At 34.7% G+C, this 18669-nt stretch overlaps 1 protein-coding gene, 1 long non-coding RNA gene and 1 pseudogene across 4 annotated transcripts in view; 2 read left to right on the top strand and 1 right to left on the bottom strand.

Annotated features, from left to right (window-relative positions):
- The first annotated feature begins 2270 nt into the window (after positions 1 to 2270).
- The window catches only part of IRAK1BP1 (interleukin 1 receptor associated kinase 1 binding protein 1), a 23017-nt gene continuing 6618 nt past the window's right edge, over positions 2271 to 18669 (top strand). Inside the window, 3 exon segments of the mRNA XM_039852876.1 lie at positions 2271 to 2594; positions 2597 to 2751; positions 13639 to 13704. Of these exon segments, the coding sequence (XP_039708810.1) occupies positions 2366 to 2594; positions 2597 to 2751; positions 13639 to 13704 (450 nt within the window). The 5' untranslated portion in view covers positions 2271 to 2365.
- LOC120594787 (uncharacterized) overlaps positions 10425 to 18669 on the bottom strand; it is a 23284-nt gene continuing 15039 nt past the window's right edge. Inside the window, exons 5-6 of one of the 3 annotated variants that reach the window (XR_005650691.1) lie at positions 15127 to 15295; positions 10425 to 10664 (exon numbers count right to left, since the gene is read on the bottom strand). This is a non-coding gene — a long non-coding RNA (uncharacterized LOC120594787). Of the gene's footprint in view, positions 10665 to 12690; positions 15296 to 18669 lie in introns of those variants that run through there. The other 2 variants (XR_005650690.1, XR_005650689.1) reach the window with 2 other exon arrangements.
- Positions 16325 to 16443, top strand: LOC120595190 (uncharacterized; annotated as a pseudogene).

The following is an 18669-nucleotide window of genomic DNA, read 5'->3' as shown; positions in this document are numbered from 1 at the left end:
TAGAGGCTTAGCCTTGACTTTCATGAAGAACCAGGTCTTTGTGAGATGAACATATAGGTATACTCTATTATCCTCATTGGTTTTCCAAGTTATCCAGGCTGAAAACCTCAAAATCAGCTATGACTCATTATTCTTTTTTATTTACTAATAGTTCTGTCACTAAAAGCTATTCCACTCCTTACAAAATTACTCTTTTATTTATTACATCTCCATTCCGACTGCCTTAGTTGTTGGCCAAAATGATAGTTCAGAAAAAGGATATTTCATTACAATTAAATCTGCATTAACTACGGGTGAGGATAAACATTTTTCCCCCTTCATGTTATGGACTATTAGTATTTCTGCTTTATTGGTTTACGTTAAGGACTGAATTGTGCCTCTCCTCTCCCCTAAATTCATATGTTGAAGTGCTACCCTCCCCTCCCCAATGTGACTGTATTTAGAGACAGGGCCTTTCAAGAGGCAATTAAAGTTAAATGCAATCATAAAGGTGGAGCTCTGATCCAGTAGAACTGATTGTCTTATAAGAAAAAGAAACACTAGGAATGCTTGCACACATAAGGTAGGCCATGTGAGGACACAGTGAAAAAGTTATCTGAAAATGAAGGAAAGAGGCCTCAGAAGACACCAAACCTGTAAATACCTTAATCTTAGACTTCTAGCTTCCAAACTGTGAGAAAATAAGTTTCTGTTAAGCCACTCAATCTGTGGTATTTTGTTATGGCAGCCCTAGTTAACTAATACATTTTGCCTCTGCCTTCATGATCTGTTTTTTACTCTCTTCTGGTAAGCACTCTCTAAACATTAAGCTATTAGCCTTTTAAACAAATGTTACAAATATTTTTCCCAATTTATTTGCCCCCCCACCTTATTTTGTTTTGTATACTGACTCCTTTTAGCGTACTCAAAATTTCAAAACTTTCCTTATGGTTGCTGCATTTGAAATTATGCTTAAAAAGTCCTTCCCAGTCCCAGAATTATATATTTATATTCACTTACATTTTATTCCAATTCTTTTTTTTTGTCTCCTCTGAATTTTATTTTCAATGTATGATGTAAAATAGAGCCCTCTTTTTTATTTAGCTAATTATCCCTGTACCACTTATTCATTTTCCCATTTGAAATCTACTTTTATCATATCTTACATACACACACATAAAACTGCTCCTTTTTACTTATGACATCATTAATTCAATAATTCATTTCGGAGAGTATATTGTTCTACATTTATCTTTAAGGAAAAAGAATTCCCCACCAAATTCAAGAAATAATTTTAGGTGTCCCAAATTATTTTTAAAAATTTTAATTTTTAAATTAAAATACTATATTTTTAGCCAATGATAAACATCAAAACACAAAGTTACTTTAACCCAGTGATAAGCCAATGAAGGATGGGAGAAAGTAAACCATCTTAGTTGAATTATTATACTAATCGAAAAGAAAAGAAAAAATGATAGAGAAGAAAGTACATGAAGATCGTCAGTTGACTTTTTCAGGCTCCTTTCAAGATAACAGTTACCATTTTTTAAAAAAATATATATTCAAAATTTCTTTTCCCTCATAGGACAGAAGGGGTTTTTTTACTTTTTTTTTTTTTTACATACTTCGTGGAAAGAAAACCTGCCTAATGAGGGCCAGCGGGTGGAGGGTTATGTTGTTCTCTCAAGAAAAGTGTATAGACAAGCTCTAAGTTGTATAGGGCAGCAATGTCCATGCTAAATGTACTGATACCGCTTGAGTCTCTGCTGTCCACATTCAAAGCCACAATTCCATGGACCTTTAGAAAATATTCGAGACTTGAAAATCATGCCAACGCTTTAGCTACTATCACTATGAGCCATCTATTATTTTCACTCAGCTTTCCATATGGCAAGCATTTTACAATGAAATGTATTATCAACGTGGCTTTCGAGACGATGAAAGCTGGATCTGAGGATTCATAAATTCCCAAAACCAAACTGATAAGACGCAGTTCACCCCAACAGAAATTTCTTGAGAACCAAGCGGAACGGTAAAGTTAGAGACGACAAAGCTGGAAAAAAAAAATTACAGACTCGCGTCGGAGAAAGATAAAAGCAATTCCACTCGGCTCTGCCTGGCTTCTCAGAAAAGTTTTCCAAGGTACGCAAGGCGCAGGGCCAAAGACGACGGTGGGCGTGGAAAGAACTCCTTGAGTGGGAGGCCGCAAAGCTTACTGAGATTTTCGAAAGCCGTAAAATAAAGATGTTAAAAACTATAACTACTCGCTCGGCCAACATCCTGTTAAGGAGCTGCGGCAAAATTCTCCACAAAACGTAGCTCGCACTCTCAAGCAGCTCCGGGACTTCCAGACCCCTCCCGGCATGCTCTGCGCCGAACATTAGCGATGCCTAGCGCGCTTTGGCCGCTTCGGCCGCCGTCGACTCTGAGTTGCTGTAGAAACCCAGCTGCCATCACTATGTCGTTGCAACAGGCCTCTCAGTCGCGGGTGTTCGTGGAACTGGTTCCCTGGGCTGACCGGGGCCGGGAGAACAATCTCGTCTCGGGGGAAGATACGCTGCCCGGTCTCCGCCGTCCATTCTGCGCAGCACAGGCCCAAACAGTGTCCCGTGAGGTCACGTAAGCGGCACCGCGGAGGTGGCTGCAAGTCCCGACCGGGCGCAGGTAGCAGTGCGCATCAGCAGCACCAAGGAGGCGGCGGCCGAGGTCAAGAAGAGCGTTTGCCGCCGCCTGGACTACATCACGCAGAGCCTCCAGCAGCAGGGTCTGCAGGTGAGAGCTCTGCTGGGGCGAAGGCTCGAGCCGGACCGCAAAACCCAGATCGCCGAGGTCCGGCCCCGAAGGCCCCTGGAGCAGGGATGGAGGTGCGGAGGGTCTTGAGCATCCGGGACACTTTAGTCTGCCTCATTGGTATTACCCGGTGCCAGGACCTGGCAGAGTGAATCTTTGCCCCATCCTTCTTCTAGATGAAAATAATTATTGGCCGCAGTCACTTGTAGAATAAGAGACTACAAATCGAATGGGATTTTATATGGCGATATTTGCTGCAGTAATTTTGTTTTTAACCTTGAAATGAACTGTTAAATTTGAAACATTAGATGTAAATGCTTGCCTAAGTAGTGTTCTAGACACTAATCACTTTTTGTTTTTATTCTGAACCATGGAATTGACAAGTGAAAAGCATGGCCTGCTTCCTTCCAACCATGTAAAGCTTTGCATGGAGTGGTTTTTCAGTATTTTTGCAAACAGTAATATATGTGGGTGTGGGGTGGGGAAGAAGTAATCCTCTTTCTTTTTATAAAGACTTAAATGTTATCTCCAGATTTTTTAATTTTAAATTAAAAAAAAATTAAGTCAGTATATTGTAGACGTCCCATTATTAAATACCTCTACTTACCAGAAATGTTCATGAAACAAATCACTAAATAAATCTTATCTTAAGCCTGCTTCTAAGAAAAAAAAGAAAAAAAAATGAACTAGCCTTATTTAATCCGTACAACTGCCCCGTTAGGTTTTTATATCCCCATTTCCCAAATATAAAGATGTCAAATATTGCTCTGAGCTTCAGCCAGGGCGGTATTTGACCTGCTGGACTCCTGAAACCAAAATCTAAGTGGTTCCAGCAATGCTAGGGGGCTCCAGATAATTAGAATGAAAGAAAATTAGAAACCATAGAATGGGTCAACTATCTCCTTTTTTGCAGAGCAGGACTCTAAAGGCCAGAGTGCTTTATCCAGGGTAACACTGAATTCAGAAAAGTGCTTACAGTTTATTGTTAGAACGGATGCACCCCCAAAAAGCAAGTATTTATTTTAAGGAGAAAATATATTTGTACTGCATTTACAGTTATTTAAAAAGTCATTTGGAAAGATGTCTCTAAATGATCTTAGAGTTTAGAAAAATTCAGGTGCTAATTGGAATAATGTGAATAAAGAGTTTGTTTAATATGTAGAAAAGTATTTCCTCAAAAAACTACCAGTGCTTCAGTACAGTTTGAATAATATAACTAATTCTTAAGCTATTTACATAAAATGTATCCTATACACACATGGCTATAACTTCTAATATGTAAAACAAAAATTATTATGTCCAGGTTACAGTTAAGATTACATTGATTCAGTGTCCCAGTCAAGACATACAAAGGTCAGTTCTCTCCCAGTTATGTTTGATAATGATCATATATAGTCATTAGAGCATTTGTTCAGTAGTTAGTGCAAAAAATCATTTATATTTGCAAGACGAATTATAATGGGTCTTCACAAAGTCTGTTCATTTTAAATTTTGGAATCTTTGATTTATAAACATCACTCCTCTGCTTACAGGTCTCTTCTTGTTCCAAACTCATTTCCTTAATAGTCTGGAACTATCATTTCCAGACATCTTTCTCACCTGGTTGACTTGCAGACTCCCACTTTTTTTCCTTTAAGAACCAGCGCAGATTCACCTCCTTGGCATTCCTTTCCTAACTTAACCCTGTCATGCCATACTCCACCTTATCACTTTGTATTATAGTTGTTGCTTTACTTGTCTCTTCTCCGTATTCTAAACCTCTTTAGAGCAGAGACCATTTTATCTTGTTTGCTTTGCATTCAGGGGTTATGCGTCATACACATCACATAATGTATACTCAGAAAATGGTTTCTGAGTGAATAAAAGAAAAATAAATGAAGCACTAAATGAATAAACTATTAGTTCAAGTATATTATAGATCATATGTAGTTTTATGATCATATATAGTTTCACATGTTTTCATGGGCAAATGTTTTAAAGTTTTAAGCAGTATTTACTCATTCAACCATCAAACATTTATTAGGCATTCCTTATCACTATTCATTTTTAAATAGCACTTAACATGATATGTAATTATTTTGTTCTCTGGTTTGTTCATTCCTCCCATAGGTTGTAAGCTCCATTATTTACCTACTCATAATTGTATTATTTTTTTCGATAAATGTGCAGTGGATGCCCCATCATGTTGCTAGGCACCAGAAATAGAGAATGAATAAAACTTAGGCACTTTACTGAAGGAGTCTTATTATAGGAATAGACAAATATATAGTTAAGTGTTATAGTGAAAGTATATACATGATATAATACAGTAGAGTAAGAAAAGGAAGTAATTTTCATTTCAATTGAGGAATTCCAGAAAGTTCATAATGAAAGTGACACCAGTGTCAAATCTTAAAGAGTGGCTGAAGGGAAAGCATTCCAGTTTGACACTAGAATGCAGGAAGTATATGGTTTCAAAGCACTTTATGCAGTTCACTATGACTAGGACACAGGAATACATAGAGAAAATGGAGGGGAATCAAGAGATAAGACTGAAGAAAGCTGTAGGAGGAACATGGAGGAAGCCTTGTCTGCCATACTGAGGAGTCTGGATATTATTGATAATAAAACTGCTAAACCTTTTACAAATGAGACCCACCATATGAGACTGGTAGTTCAGTTGCCATTTTACAGATGAGAACTCCCAGGACCAGAGCGATTATTGGCAAGTAGCTTGCCCACGGTCACAAAGCTAGGAAGTGGCAAAGTTTAGGATCCAGTCAAGAAATTTGACCTCAAAACCCATACATACTCTTAACTGTGATAGTATGTTGCTGCTTTATTGTTCTTGGCAGTAGTTGAGTGAGTTTTTAAGTAGAGGATGTAGCAGATGCTATTGATACCCCACACTGTATCCCTTGCCACTTCACATTTATGTGCATGCAGTTCCATCTGCCAATGCTTGTGAGTTTTTTGCCAGCTTTCCCTGGCTGCAAGAAGCCACTCTACTTACAAGTGGGCCAGCCAGTTAGTGCCAAAGAATTAACAGCCCCCCACCTTTTGCCCCCCGTTTCAGCACCTTTCAACTAACAGCTGAGGGACGTGATGGAAAGAGACCCCCGATTCTTCACCCGTTGGGCAGGATCACACGTTGGGTAGGATAATCTGTTAGGCAGGCATGTTTCTACCCTGGTTCTCAGAGTTTATTTTCAGGAATAAGTTCTTGTTGCCTATAGTGGTGATTGCTTGACAACATACCCTTTAATGACTTTCTTTCCTTCTCCATTTCATTTCTCATTCCACTATGGTATTTCTTGGAATCATCTTAAAAATTAACTGCTTATACTCAAATCCTTGTCTCAAAAGTCTGTTTCTGGGTATGCCTAAATTAAGATAGAGAGTAGTAGAAACAGATTGAACATGTCATATGAGCTAACTTCAGTTTTTCATTGCTAAAAATGGTGACAAATGAATATCCTTGTTGCTAGGTATTTATACATGCTATTAATTATATTCTTTGGACATTAATTTCTGGCTTACATGTATTTTTAAGGCTTAGGAAAAATTACACTCTAGGAAGATTATGTCTTCACCAGAAATATATCCTTGGTAAAATACTCATTATTTTCTCCTTTAACTTTGTAAATCCAGTAGTCAGAAACTATTAGTTTTTTCTTGTTTTACTTTTTTTAACATTTGAGGTTAAACTTTTTTTCATGTAAATTGCCAATTTATATACTTTCCTCTTTTTTCTATTGTCTTTTCTTTATTCATTTATGGGAACTTTCAAAATTAAGATTATTAATAACTCATATTGCAAAATTTTTCCCAATATCATACTTGTAATATAACTTTGTTTACAGTGTTGAACATTCAAAATGTTAAAGATTAGTCAAATTCATTATTCTTTTTCATATGTTTTTGCTTTGGTGTAATTCTTACTGGATCCTTTCCAAGCCTAAAGCTATAAAACCGTTAACTAACATTTCCTGGAATCTTTAGGGTCCCTTTATAGTACATTATATATTTGACATGTTTGGAATTTATTTTGATATAAAGAGAAAGGTTTTGTTTTCTCCTAATGGGTAAGTCACTGTACTGAAATCATTTATTGAAGTCTGTCTTCTCCTGAATATGCAAAAACCTATCTCAAACTGCATTTAAAAATAAAAATTATTGCTTTACATAACCTGAAATTCAAGTTTTAATGTGGACTTCAGATATGCAGTGGCCAGAGCTGTTTTGATGTAGTTCTCTAGGCTTTGCCTGCAGCTTCCTGTATAATACCAAAATGGGTGCAACGTATCCAAGCCTTACAGCACATACTATACAATAAAGAGAAAGACAGTAGTTTTTATTTCCTGCAACTACATAAAAATAAAAATTCCTATAGTTCACTCTCTATGGACAACCTAAACTTTTCTTTGTGGACAAAGAAATGCAATCTACTAATTAGCTTAGCTTTGAATTTCTACCCATTTTTTAACAATTCTTTGGCAAGTTAGATGTGGTCATTCTGAATGGTTTAGACCTATCAGGGCTTACCTTGAACCACTTACTTGCTGCTCAGAGAAAGTAGGAACAGATTGTATGACATTAGGATTCCATATTGCTTGTTGTGCCTATCTCTTTGAAATGTTACTGATAGTATATTTGTAATATTCAAACATTAGTCGATCAGTTTTAGAATAATACTAGTTCTTTTGATCCTTATTATGTTCCAGTATTAGTACCACATTGTTTAAAGTACATTTTTGTAAGTACATTTTGCCATTTGTAGGGCAAGTTCTCCCCTCATTACTCTTCTACTGAAAACATTTGCTGTCTGCAAGGGACATATTAAATGACACCATGGGAGTACAATCAGAAAATCCAGAAGTGGAAAATTCTAAAGTCCAAATAAAACTTCTGTTCATATTTTGCATTTTTTATAGATTAATTTCAGGAGAATTGCTGATTTTACAGTGCTATGTCCTAGTCCATTCAAATATTTTTTTCTGTAAAATTTTATGGTTTTCTTTATGTTTATACTTTTTAAGTTTATTTCTACAATAACACAGTTTTTTATGGCTATTGAGAATATTACCTTGCTTCCTTCATAGATTTAAGTAGTTCTTCTTATATTGACCATTTTGTGTTTAAAACTCTGCCCTTTGTGTTTAGATATAAAATAGCTTATATGAAATAGCTTCCCAGTAGCTTAATTGGGAAAACTTAATGAACTAGGCTGGTATATTTAAATGTGTTCTAGTTTGTACCCAGTTTGGCAGGATTTCCCAGTCTCAGTACTATTAGTAACATCTTGGACTAGATAGTTGCAAGGGGCTGCCCTGTGTATTGTATAATATTTAGCTGTATTTCTAGCCCCCACCCCTAGGGTGACTAGTATGTCCCAGTATACCTGGGACTGTCCCAGTTTTACATCTGAAAGTCCCATGTCTTAGGAACCTCCTCAGTTCCTGGTACACAGGGACATTCGTTCATTCTGTCTACTCACTGCATCACAGCATACTCCCCCTAAACCTTGTGACAATCAGATATGTCTCGAAACATTCGCAAATATCCCTTGGGGAGCAAAATTGCCCTCCAGTTAAGAACCACTGCCCTACAGATAAATACGCAAAAAGTCTCATGCTTTGTGTGGGTACCCACCAGCCAAATGCTACCAGGAATATGTATATAGTGAAACAAATGTAAGTTTATTTAGCATGATGCAGCAAAGAAGAATGCATCACAAAGGACCTTAGTGTTTCAGAAAGGGGTTACAGAGGAACCTCATACATTTTGGAATTGTGCTGAGTGGTTCTAAGGAAGGATCAGTGAAGTAGGGGCAATGTAGTAATTGGTTATTCATTTTTATCATAGAAAACCCAGAGGATTACAGTTGGTCTAGAGTTGCCTTATGTAAAGGGCAGCAATCAAGCAGTGAAAAACTGTTAATCAATTTTGTGGTTGCAGGTCAGTTAGAAATTTTGCTTAGGTTCTGTCTGTATCCTGTTGAAAACACTGTTTACATTCTGCCTAGAATTTTCCAATCTGATCGCCAACAGGCAATTTTTATCTCCTCACTCCCTATAACATTATTTAGAATTATAAAATTTATCAAAGATCTGACTACATTGAAAATCAAGGTAACTATCTTCTTATATAGATTGCTTTCAGTTACACAGCACTTTCTTTTAAGAATTACTGGCTAAAATAAAAATCTTAAAAAGAACCACTGTAAGTAAGATACTTATTTGGTATACTTATTATACCAAATAAGTATCTTACTTCATCTAAGATTTTTTCTCCAAAGAGAAAAACAGTAATTATATAAAGGCAAGTCAGTAAAGAAAGGAGTCTTTTCCACAGATGATGCTGTAACAATTGAATGTCCATGTGCAAAAAATGAACCTTGAACTATATAACTCATACTTTTTACAAAAATGGTTCAAAATGGATGATAGACCTAAAAATAAAACATTAAGGAGAAAATCTGTGTAACATTGGGTTTGAAGATAAGTTTTTAGATATATTACCAAAAGCACAATCCATGAAAAAAACAATAAGATAAATTGGACTTTATCTAAATGAAAAAATTTTGCTTTGCAAAAAAAAAAAAAAAAAAAAAAAAAAACATTGTTAAGAAAAGGAAAAGACAATCCAATTGCCAAAACTTGGAAGCAACCAAGATGTCCTTCAGATGGTGAATAGATTAACAAATTGCTGTACCTCCAGACAATGGAATATTATTCACTGCTAAAATGAAGTGAGCTATCAAGCCATGAAAAGGTATGGATGAAACTTAAATGGATATTACAAAATAAAAGAAGTCTATCTGAAAAAGCTATGTACTGTAATGTTTCAACTATGACATTCTGGAAAAGGCAAACTATGAAGATGGTAAAAAGATCAGGGGTTGGGAGAGAGGGAAGGATGAATAGGTACGGCACAGAGGATTTTTAGGGCAGTAAAAATCCTCTATATGATTCAGGAATTATAGATACATGTCATACATTTGTCCAAACTCACAGAATATAGAACACCAAGAGTGAACCCTAATAGAAACTATGAACTTTGGGTGATCATGATGTGTGAGTGTAGGTTCATCATATGGAACCAATGTACCATTATAGTGGAGGTGTTGAATGGTGAAGGCTATGCATGTATGGAAACAGGGTACATGGGAAATCTGTACTTTCCATTTAATTCTTCTCTGAACACAAAACTGCTCAGAAAAAATAGTCTTTTGAAAAAGACATTCCACAGACTGGGAGAAAATATTTGTATATCACATATCTGATAAAGGAATTGTATCAAGAATATATAAAGAACTCAATTCAACAATAAATAAACAAGCAGCTCAATTAAAAATCACAAACTATCTGAACAGATAGTTCACTAAAGAATATATACAGATGGCAAATATATGAAAAGATGCTCAACATTATTTGTCATTAGGGAAATAAAAATTTAAACCATGAGATATCACTAAGCAGCTTTCAGAATGGCCAAAATCCAATATCACTGATGATAGCAAATGCTGGCAAAAATGTAAAGCAACAAATTTCAATTCAATGTTGTTGAGATTGCAAAATGGTACAGCCATTTTGGAAGACAGTCATACAGTTTCTTATAAAGTCAAATGTAGGAACCATTCAGACACACAAGAGAATTGAAAACTGACGTTTACATAATTTTCACATGATGCTTATAGTGGCTTTATTCATAAATTGCTAAAACTGGAAGTAACCAAGATGTCTTCAGCAGGGGAATGGATAATACATCCATGCATTGGAATATTATTCGTCAATAAAAAGGTACAAGCTATTGCTCCACAGAACAACATGGACGAATCTTAAATACATATCATAAATGAAAGAAGCCAGACCTAAATTTATGATCCATTCATGTGACATCTGGAAAAGGAGAAGCTGTAGGGACAGAAAAAAAAATCACTGACAGTGACTGTTGGATAGGTTGGCACACTATAAAAAGGATGCACAGAGGAATTTCTCAGGTGAAAGAACTATTATTTGTGGTACTGGGATGATGAATACATGCCTATGCATATGTCAGAACCCAGAGAGCTGTAAATCACAAAGAGTGAACATACATTAATGCATGCAAATGCGGGGAGGGCATCAAAATGAGGTTCAATCCCAGGGCAGAAACCATACCATGACAAATGAACCTGACGCTATTACAAATGAATGATACAACTACACTGAACAGGGGGGAGGGGAGGAGAAGAGTGTCCTAAGTAACTTTCAAAAATGGTGTTTTGACCGGAAACTAAGGATAAAGATGAAAAGATAAACAAACACTCTAGTTGGTAATTATTTTCCAAGGGGATACTTGTTTTACACACAAGTGGTTGGTGAGTGACGGGGGCCAGATTTCTCACTATTGGAGAGATAAGTTACAGATACAAAAGGATGGTTAGAATGAACTATGTGGTTCCAAATTAGAGTTGGAAACTCATATTTAGCTTAGTGTATATGCAGATTGGTAGGTACTGAAACGTTTGTAGAGCTATGTGTATACTTGAGTTTGTACACATGTATATATTAAACTGTCCACTGAGAAGGCCTACAGGGAATGACACTCCAGTAACAATGAGCAGTCTCAACACCCAGATCTTGGTTCTAAATACCAATCTCAAACAAAAGATACTAAGCTTCTTGGAGAAATAGCTGATTCTAGGGCTGGCAAAGAAACCAACATGAGCCTGCAGAATCCTGTATCATAAAGTAAGGAAGTGCTCAAAAAATAAAAAGATGGGGATATATTAAAGGGAAATCGCTAGCCTGAAAGAATTCCCAATTGCCAAAGCCAGGAAAATTTGAGCAACAAAATGAACAATGTAACATTTATTGAGTGAATGTGGGCTAGACTTAGTGACTTGCCTTCCATGAACAAAGCATGAAAACGGAAAAATAGTAACTGTAAAGTGGAGGAAACTGGCAGACACTACCTTAATCAAGTGATCAAGGTTAATGTCATCTGGATATCATGTACCCTAGCCCGTGACATGTGATAAGAAAGGCACTTCGCTTCTGTGGTAGTCTTAACTAAAACCTGTCACTCTGATATAATCCTGAGAAAACACCATCATACAAACCCAAACTGAGAGACATCCTGCAAAATACCCGACCAGAATTTTCAAGGTTATAAAAAACAAGGGAACACTGAGAAACTATCATAGACCAGAGGAGACTAGGGAAACATGATGACTTAATGCAATGTGGTATCATGGATTGGATCCTGGAATAGTCAAAGAACATTAATAGAACAACAGGTGAAATCCAAATAAAGTTTGTAGTTAATATACTAATAGTGTTTTTTAGTTCTGAGAGATGTGCCATGGTAATATAAGATGATAACATCAGAGATATCTGAAACAAAGGTATACAGGAATTCTCTCTACTATCTTGGCAATGTTTCTGTAAACTTAAAATTATTCTAAAATTAAAAAAATATCATTAAATGTAGGTTACAGAACAGCATGTAGAATTTCATTTATGCAAAAGTCCATACATAGCTCTTGATATGGTTATGTGTACAGTAAAATATTTACTAAAATATTAACAATAATGGGGTTTGGAGACATTACCTTTTTTTCTCTAGTATTAGATTTTTCTTTAATTAGCATATTATTTTTAATAAAAACAATAACACTATTAAATGTAACAATAAGATTCCAGCTACATTTTCTAAAATTATTTCTCTAATGATTTTTCAGTCAGAAGTTTTATATGTATTTATCAAGTGAAGCAGAGAAAAAAATGAAAAAAGACATCCAAAAAACACAAGATATGTTTACATGTCATAAGAAATAGTAACAGAAAAGTTTCATGTTAATAAAGCAAATAAAGCTGATTATAAGCAATATATACAATATCATTTTATATTTATCTGTATTCTAAATTTTCTACAATGAGCAGATTTTACCTTTATCATACAAATGCATTAATATTTTCATGAGAATGACAGACATTAGAGCTATAATTGGAACTTCAGTTCAAATTTTCAGGTTATAACTGTTTAGGATTTTTCTGGATAATATAAAATGCTTGAAATTAGTTTATAGCTTAAAATTCAGATGTAGCTAAATCCCATACAAAATAATATAATTAAATCAATATTGGGCATTATGGTTTTAGCATATAATTTGAAAGATACAAAAATTCATGAAATAAAAGTTCTTTCTGTCTCCATTAAATTTTAAAACTTTTTTGAAAAGTAAATGAGAAATTTAATATTTTTATCAGACTTGTGTACCCTGTATTTACCCAGAGATCCAGAATGCATTAGTATTTTCTAAAAACATACTGGTCTGAGGCCAGTATTTTAGGAAACTTTCATATCATAATAGCTTAGCAACTACATTTGAGTGCCTTCTCTATGTCGAGCACTTTATATACACCCTATCATTAAATTCTCAAAACAATTCTGTGTCATGGTATTAATTTTATAAATTCAGAAACTGAGGCTCAAAAAGTTGGGTAACTTGCCCAAAGTTGCATACTATATAGGTATTCAGTAAATTTGTATTAAGTTATTTATAAATTAAACTTTTTAAAACTCTTAATATTCCTATACCATTCAGAATGTTTTATAAACAAATAATTCCTCATATATATATCACCCTAAGTTCATACTTTTTGTACAAACTAATTAAAAATTACTACTGATTCGACAACAATAAAATTTTCAGCAACTTTGTAGGCTTCTAAATTTATGCTATGTTACTTTTAGGAAAGTTTTAAAACATCAGGCAAACCAGTTCTTTCTGCATACTTTGTCATTCTGATTTTAATAAGTTCAGATTTCTATTTTGTTTTACCATAATTCTATTTAGTAGCCAAACATTAGGTAATTATAACTTTGTACTTTCTGTTTCAGGCAGAAAATGTAACTGTGACAAAGGATTTTAGAAGAGTGGAAAATGCTTATCACATGGAAGCAGAGGTATGTATTTATTTAAACAAATAATTGGAAACAGCATGACTTTGTGAGGACAATTTGCATTTACTTTTATTCTTGAATTGAAATATATAGGAGAAATGCTCATGGTATTGATAAAAGATTTTTTTTTCTCAAAATCATTTTTGTGTTCTATATGTGAGCTTTTTAAAATTAATGAGATTTAAGAGCAATTGATTCGAAATGGAATAAAAATAGCAAGGGGGCAGTAGTAGTTGTCACCTGAATGAAATTTTAGTAATGTCATCATTTACATAGTAAGCATAAAACACTACAGAAGAGAATTTCTTCTTTGATAAAAAGCCAATTAAGAAAGTCATAACATAAAGGACTGAAACACTTTGCAACATTCTTTTGTTTCACAATGCAATTTTATTGTGTTGTGGGAAGTTAAGGTTTATTTAAAAATATAAACTTCTCAGCCTTGGCACAAATTGAAAAGAACAAAATATTTTTTGTACACTCAATAACGTTTAGTTCCTACAACTGCCTATACTTTTTACTTATTTTAAAGATTTTGTGATCAGGATTTTATGAAATCAGAGTATGTTATAGTTGTGGTTAGGTTACAGGACTGCTATCTGCTTCTGATTCCGAGTACATTGGGATATATATGCTTGGTCCATGCAGCCACCTTGCCACAGGAAACAAACAAGAATGGGATTAGAGTGGAATCTCGTTTATCTAGTCAGAGAATCTTTGTCTTTACAAGTGAAAATTACCTGAAGAAATCTCCTAGTCATACCTTCAGGCAGATAATATATTATTTTTCTAATTTTAAGTATGTGACCTTAGCCTCAGATCACTTAGGCTCAGATGTCTCAAAGATCATATTATAGGAATTAGAATGGATATTAGAATCCTGGCTTCTTATCTCTTCAGACAATAATTTCCATAGTACACTGTTACCCCAATAATTACTGATGCAGTTTTCTAACTTCTCCATTTAAAACCTTACTATCTCAAGGAATTTAAAAATTACTTATGATGATTTTAGGGATCCATTTGGCAAAAGTTATTTTGTACTAGTGGGGACCAAAAAATACCTTTTGAAACAGGATAAAGAACAGTCTGGTAAGATTCCATATTATAGAGGTCAAAAGTAGGGAGTTACTCTGGCACTCCTCCAGTAGTTGTTACCCGTTAGGACTTCAGTTTGTAGTGAACATAGATAGGCTCAGGTTAACTTAGCTATTGTGAGAGTACACCAGGAAGTAAGGGGGAAAAGGAACAGTCTCAGCAGACACACAGCCAGGCTTCATGGAAAACTGGAACATTTTTCAGACGGAGTTATAGGGACTGATCCTACAGGTACAGAAAGTGAATCAGCACTTCTTGTTTTGTTATGAGAAATGACTAAATGAGGACTTGGCTAAACTCTGCTCCTCTTCCTTCTACTGTACTTACCTTTTTAATGTCTTCATTGTCTTAATCAGAATCTGATTATATTTTGTATAGGGCTCTCTGGTAATCAGAGCTCTTGTACCACACAATCCATTACATGATTGCCCTTGGTCAGCATCAGCAGTCAATGGGAACCAGGATGGTGGGGTCACAAGGTACAAAGTATGCTAACCTGTACATAAAGAACAATGTGTGGCTTTATGGCTGTGGATGTAATAAACACAAAAACCTCATGTCTTACATACACCAATAGTCTCAAGGACAGTTAAATATATAGACTAAGACTACATGGTAGAACATTACTTTTCATGTAATAATTGAAATTTTCATCCTGCAAGGCACTATAGATTCTTTATCTAACCTTTTACCTGCTTTGCTGCTTCTCCTTATTTTAAAGATAAGAATATTGAAAGTTAGAAATTACTAAGTGACTTCTTTAAGAGTAGATGAGTGGTGGTATATGTGAGGAGGGAGTTGGAATAAAACCTTGGCTTTACAATCCCTAACTCTCTATTCCTTCTGCTTCTCATGTTGTTTTCTTGTCATAATCTCAGTGTTAGGACAGATTTTAAAAGACTGGGATGTAAGACTCATCCAGTAAATGTCTTTTGAATAGAAAGTATATAACCAGTTCTCCCCCTCCTTTCCTTGCATGTTTGAAATGTGTCAGGTGTTTTCTATACATTACCTCATATAATCTTTATAAACTCCTTTTAGTTGTGAAATATTTTATACATCGATAGGCATGTATATAAAAGGCTCATTCCATTCAGACATCTAATTAATACAAAATTTTCTAACATTAAACCAGTATTGACTCGCTAGTACTCATCTATTATTAATAGTATACCTCTTCAAGAACAAAACAAGACTAATACTTCTTTCTTGAAGTACATACTTGAAGTTCAGTACTATATTCTAGCTGTTTTATTCTCCAAGGGTAAGAATCTCCTGTTTCTTTGGCCATTTCTTATATGACAAACACTTTAGTTAACAAATATTCTCATAAAGCATCTACAACTACAGCATCCTAATTATGATTGAGCCAGTCCGTATGAGAGAAAGATGACCATCTTCCTTATTTTGGAATGTTTCCAATAACACACATAAGACTGAACTTTTTGGCATGTACATCACATTGTTCCCTTCTGTTGAGCTTAACAATCATAATCAGTAATTACAACTTTAAAAAGTGTCTTTCAGCCATAGCCATGGTACCCTGAACAAGCCCAGTCCCATCTGATCTTGGAAGCTAAGCAGGGTCAGGCCTAGTTAGTACTTGGATGGGAGACCACCTAGGAAGGCCAGGTGCTATAGGAGTAAAAAATAAAAAAATAAGGGATTGTAAGCTTACAAGGTCCTTGCAATCTGTGAGGTCAACCAAGGGTTGCCTTGCCTAAAAAAAATAAAATAAAAAAAGTGTCTTTTTCACATGCTGCTTTTAAATCATATTTCTCCTGTTATTGCTGTTTTTAAATGAAGTATGAGATGTTACATATGTCTCTGGAAAATTGTGACAACTAGATTTGATCTATATTTTTAAATATTTTGAGGTCTTGATTTTATCAAGCAGTATTTATTTTCAGTCCTACCAGCTCTATGTCACCTGCTGATTTGATCATCAGTGTACCCATCCATTTAATAAAAATATTGAGTAGCATTAATCAACTATGATCCTAAGCAACAATGTTGCCATACAGACTAATGTCAGTATACCTTAGGACTTGTCTAAATATCTAGGTAATATATAAACCCCCTATGACCATATTATTTCTCTGGTAACTTACCAACTAGGAAATCAAATTTAGAGTATATCATGACTTGTTCTTAATTATCTCAAATTTACACGCTCAATATGTTGGCCTTTGGACAGAAATAATTTGGCAATGGTCGAGATTAAAAAGAGTATGGAATTAGTAAACTTCACTCTCTGAAATAAAAACAAAGTTAGAAGTCAGATGGGTTTTCTACTTAACATCTCAGCAAGAAACTAAGTAGAGTCAATATATGATTAAGGACTTTACAAGATTTTAATCTTGAATTCTTATGTCCTTATTTTATTATTCCCTGAATGCCTACCTGGAGGACCATTAAAATGAGACAGCCCTGTATACTTTCCTTCAGAGACAGTTAGGAACAAGGAAGCCAGTGAGACTGACGAGGAAAGAAAAAATAGGTTGTGAAAATAGCAGAGAAAACATGCAAAGTGCTTGAGGCCAACGGCAAGGGAGCAAAATGAAACAAAAGGCCCTATTTTCTTTTCTTCTCCTGGAAATCTTTTTTCTTTCCTTATTTCTTATAAATTTTAAAATAATTTGTTCTAGAATCTTGCCTGGAATTGAAAGGTATCTAGCCCACTAGACTAGTTTGTTCAGTTTTATCAACTTGTCTTTTTTTTAAAATCAGAACTAGAAGTATTTTTAGAGAGGTTTTTAGCCTGATTCTTTATGGTAATTTAGATTAGCAATAGTAATTCAGAAGTCTCATTTGCAGAACTTTTTAATAGCTGAGATTTGATTTATCCAGGAGATAAATGCATTAAAAGCATTTAAAATCTCACCTATTTTGGAATTCAGTTTCTTTAGTCCTGAAATTCTAAACTAATGGGGATTCTTCCAGGCCAGAGATGTGAAGGATTTATATGATAATATCAAACTGTTTTGTAATTTAATACAGCCAATACAGGTAGTGTGTAAATATATGTATGTATATGTACATATACAATTGTAATCACAATTTTTTACCTTTATGAAATATAATTATGAATATGATACATAAATTTATCCTCAAAGTTTTATCTTCCATGTGTTAGATATGGTAAAAGATTTTTATCCTGTATATCTCCCTTTAAAAGTTGTGACGCAACATATCTTTATTGAAGTGACTCTGCCTCATTAACTTCGATTTCTATATAGCTATGTATTGACTACAACCAGAATGCTGAATTTAAAAGCCTAAGTTCAGGGCACTGATTGGGATGAGGCCAAAGAGATGATAGTTGTTATCAATGTATATGTACTCTGAAAGCTACATCTACTGACTTTAAGTAATAGTAAGAGGGATGCAGGACAAAGGAAATGTCATTTGCAGCTACTGAGCTGATCTCAACAGTTAGCTTTTCCTGTTATTTACAGAAGTAGAGCAAGCAAGCACAACATATTAAATCTGATTCTTTGGGAATAGATTTACCTCAAATGACTTTGGGGTGGGAGGAAGTGGAGAAGAACTAGTATCTTTTTTGTAGCTTGCTTAGTAGTTTTCACAGTCCTCCTTCCCATATACACTTTTCTTTAGCAAAGAATACTAAGGATGCATAAAAAGATTCAGCATGTTTCATAGGAAAGTAGGCATATTTATATAAATTTTCTTAGATGCATACCTAGAGGTAAATACCAATTTTTAAAGAGGATTTCTTTTATTCTTGCTTTTAGATCAGTTCCCTTTTCCACTTTTTAATCCCATGTGCAACCTATTTATATCGCAATTTTGAGGAGATATTTGAAAAAAAGAGACCACTGTCTACCATCTATATGATATTCATAGTTA

This window comes from Pteropus medius, unplaced genomic scaffold (genome assembly GCF_902729225.1).
Source record: "Pteropus medius unplaced genomic scaffold, Ma_sr-lr_union100, whole genome shotgun sequence".
Lineage (NCBI taxonomy): Eukaryota > Metazoa > Chordata > Mammalia > Chiroptera > Pteropodidae > Pteropus > Pteropus medius.
This window is presented reverse-complemented; position numbering and strand designations above follow the sequence as displayed.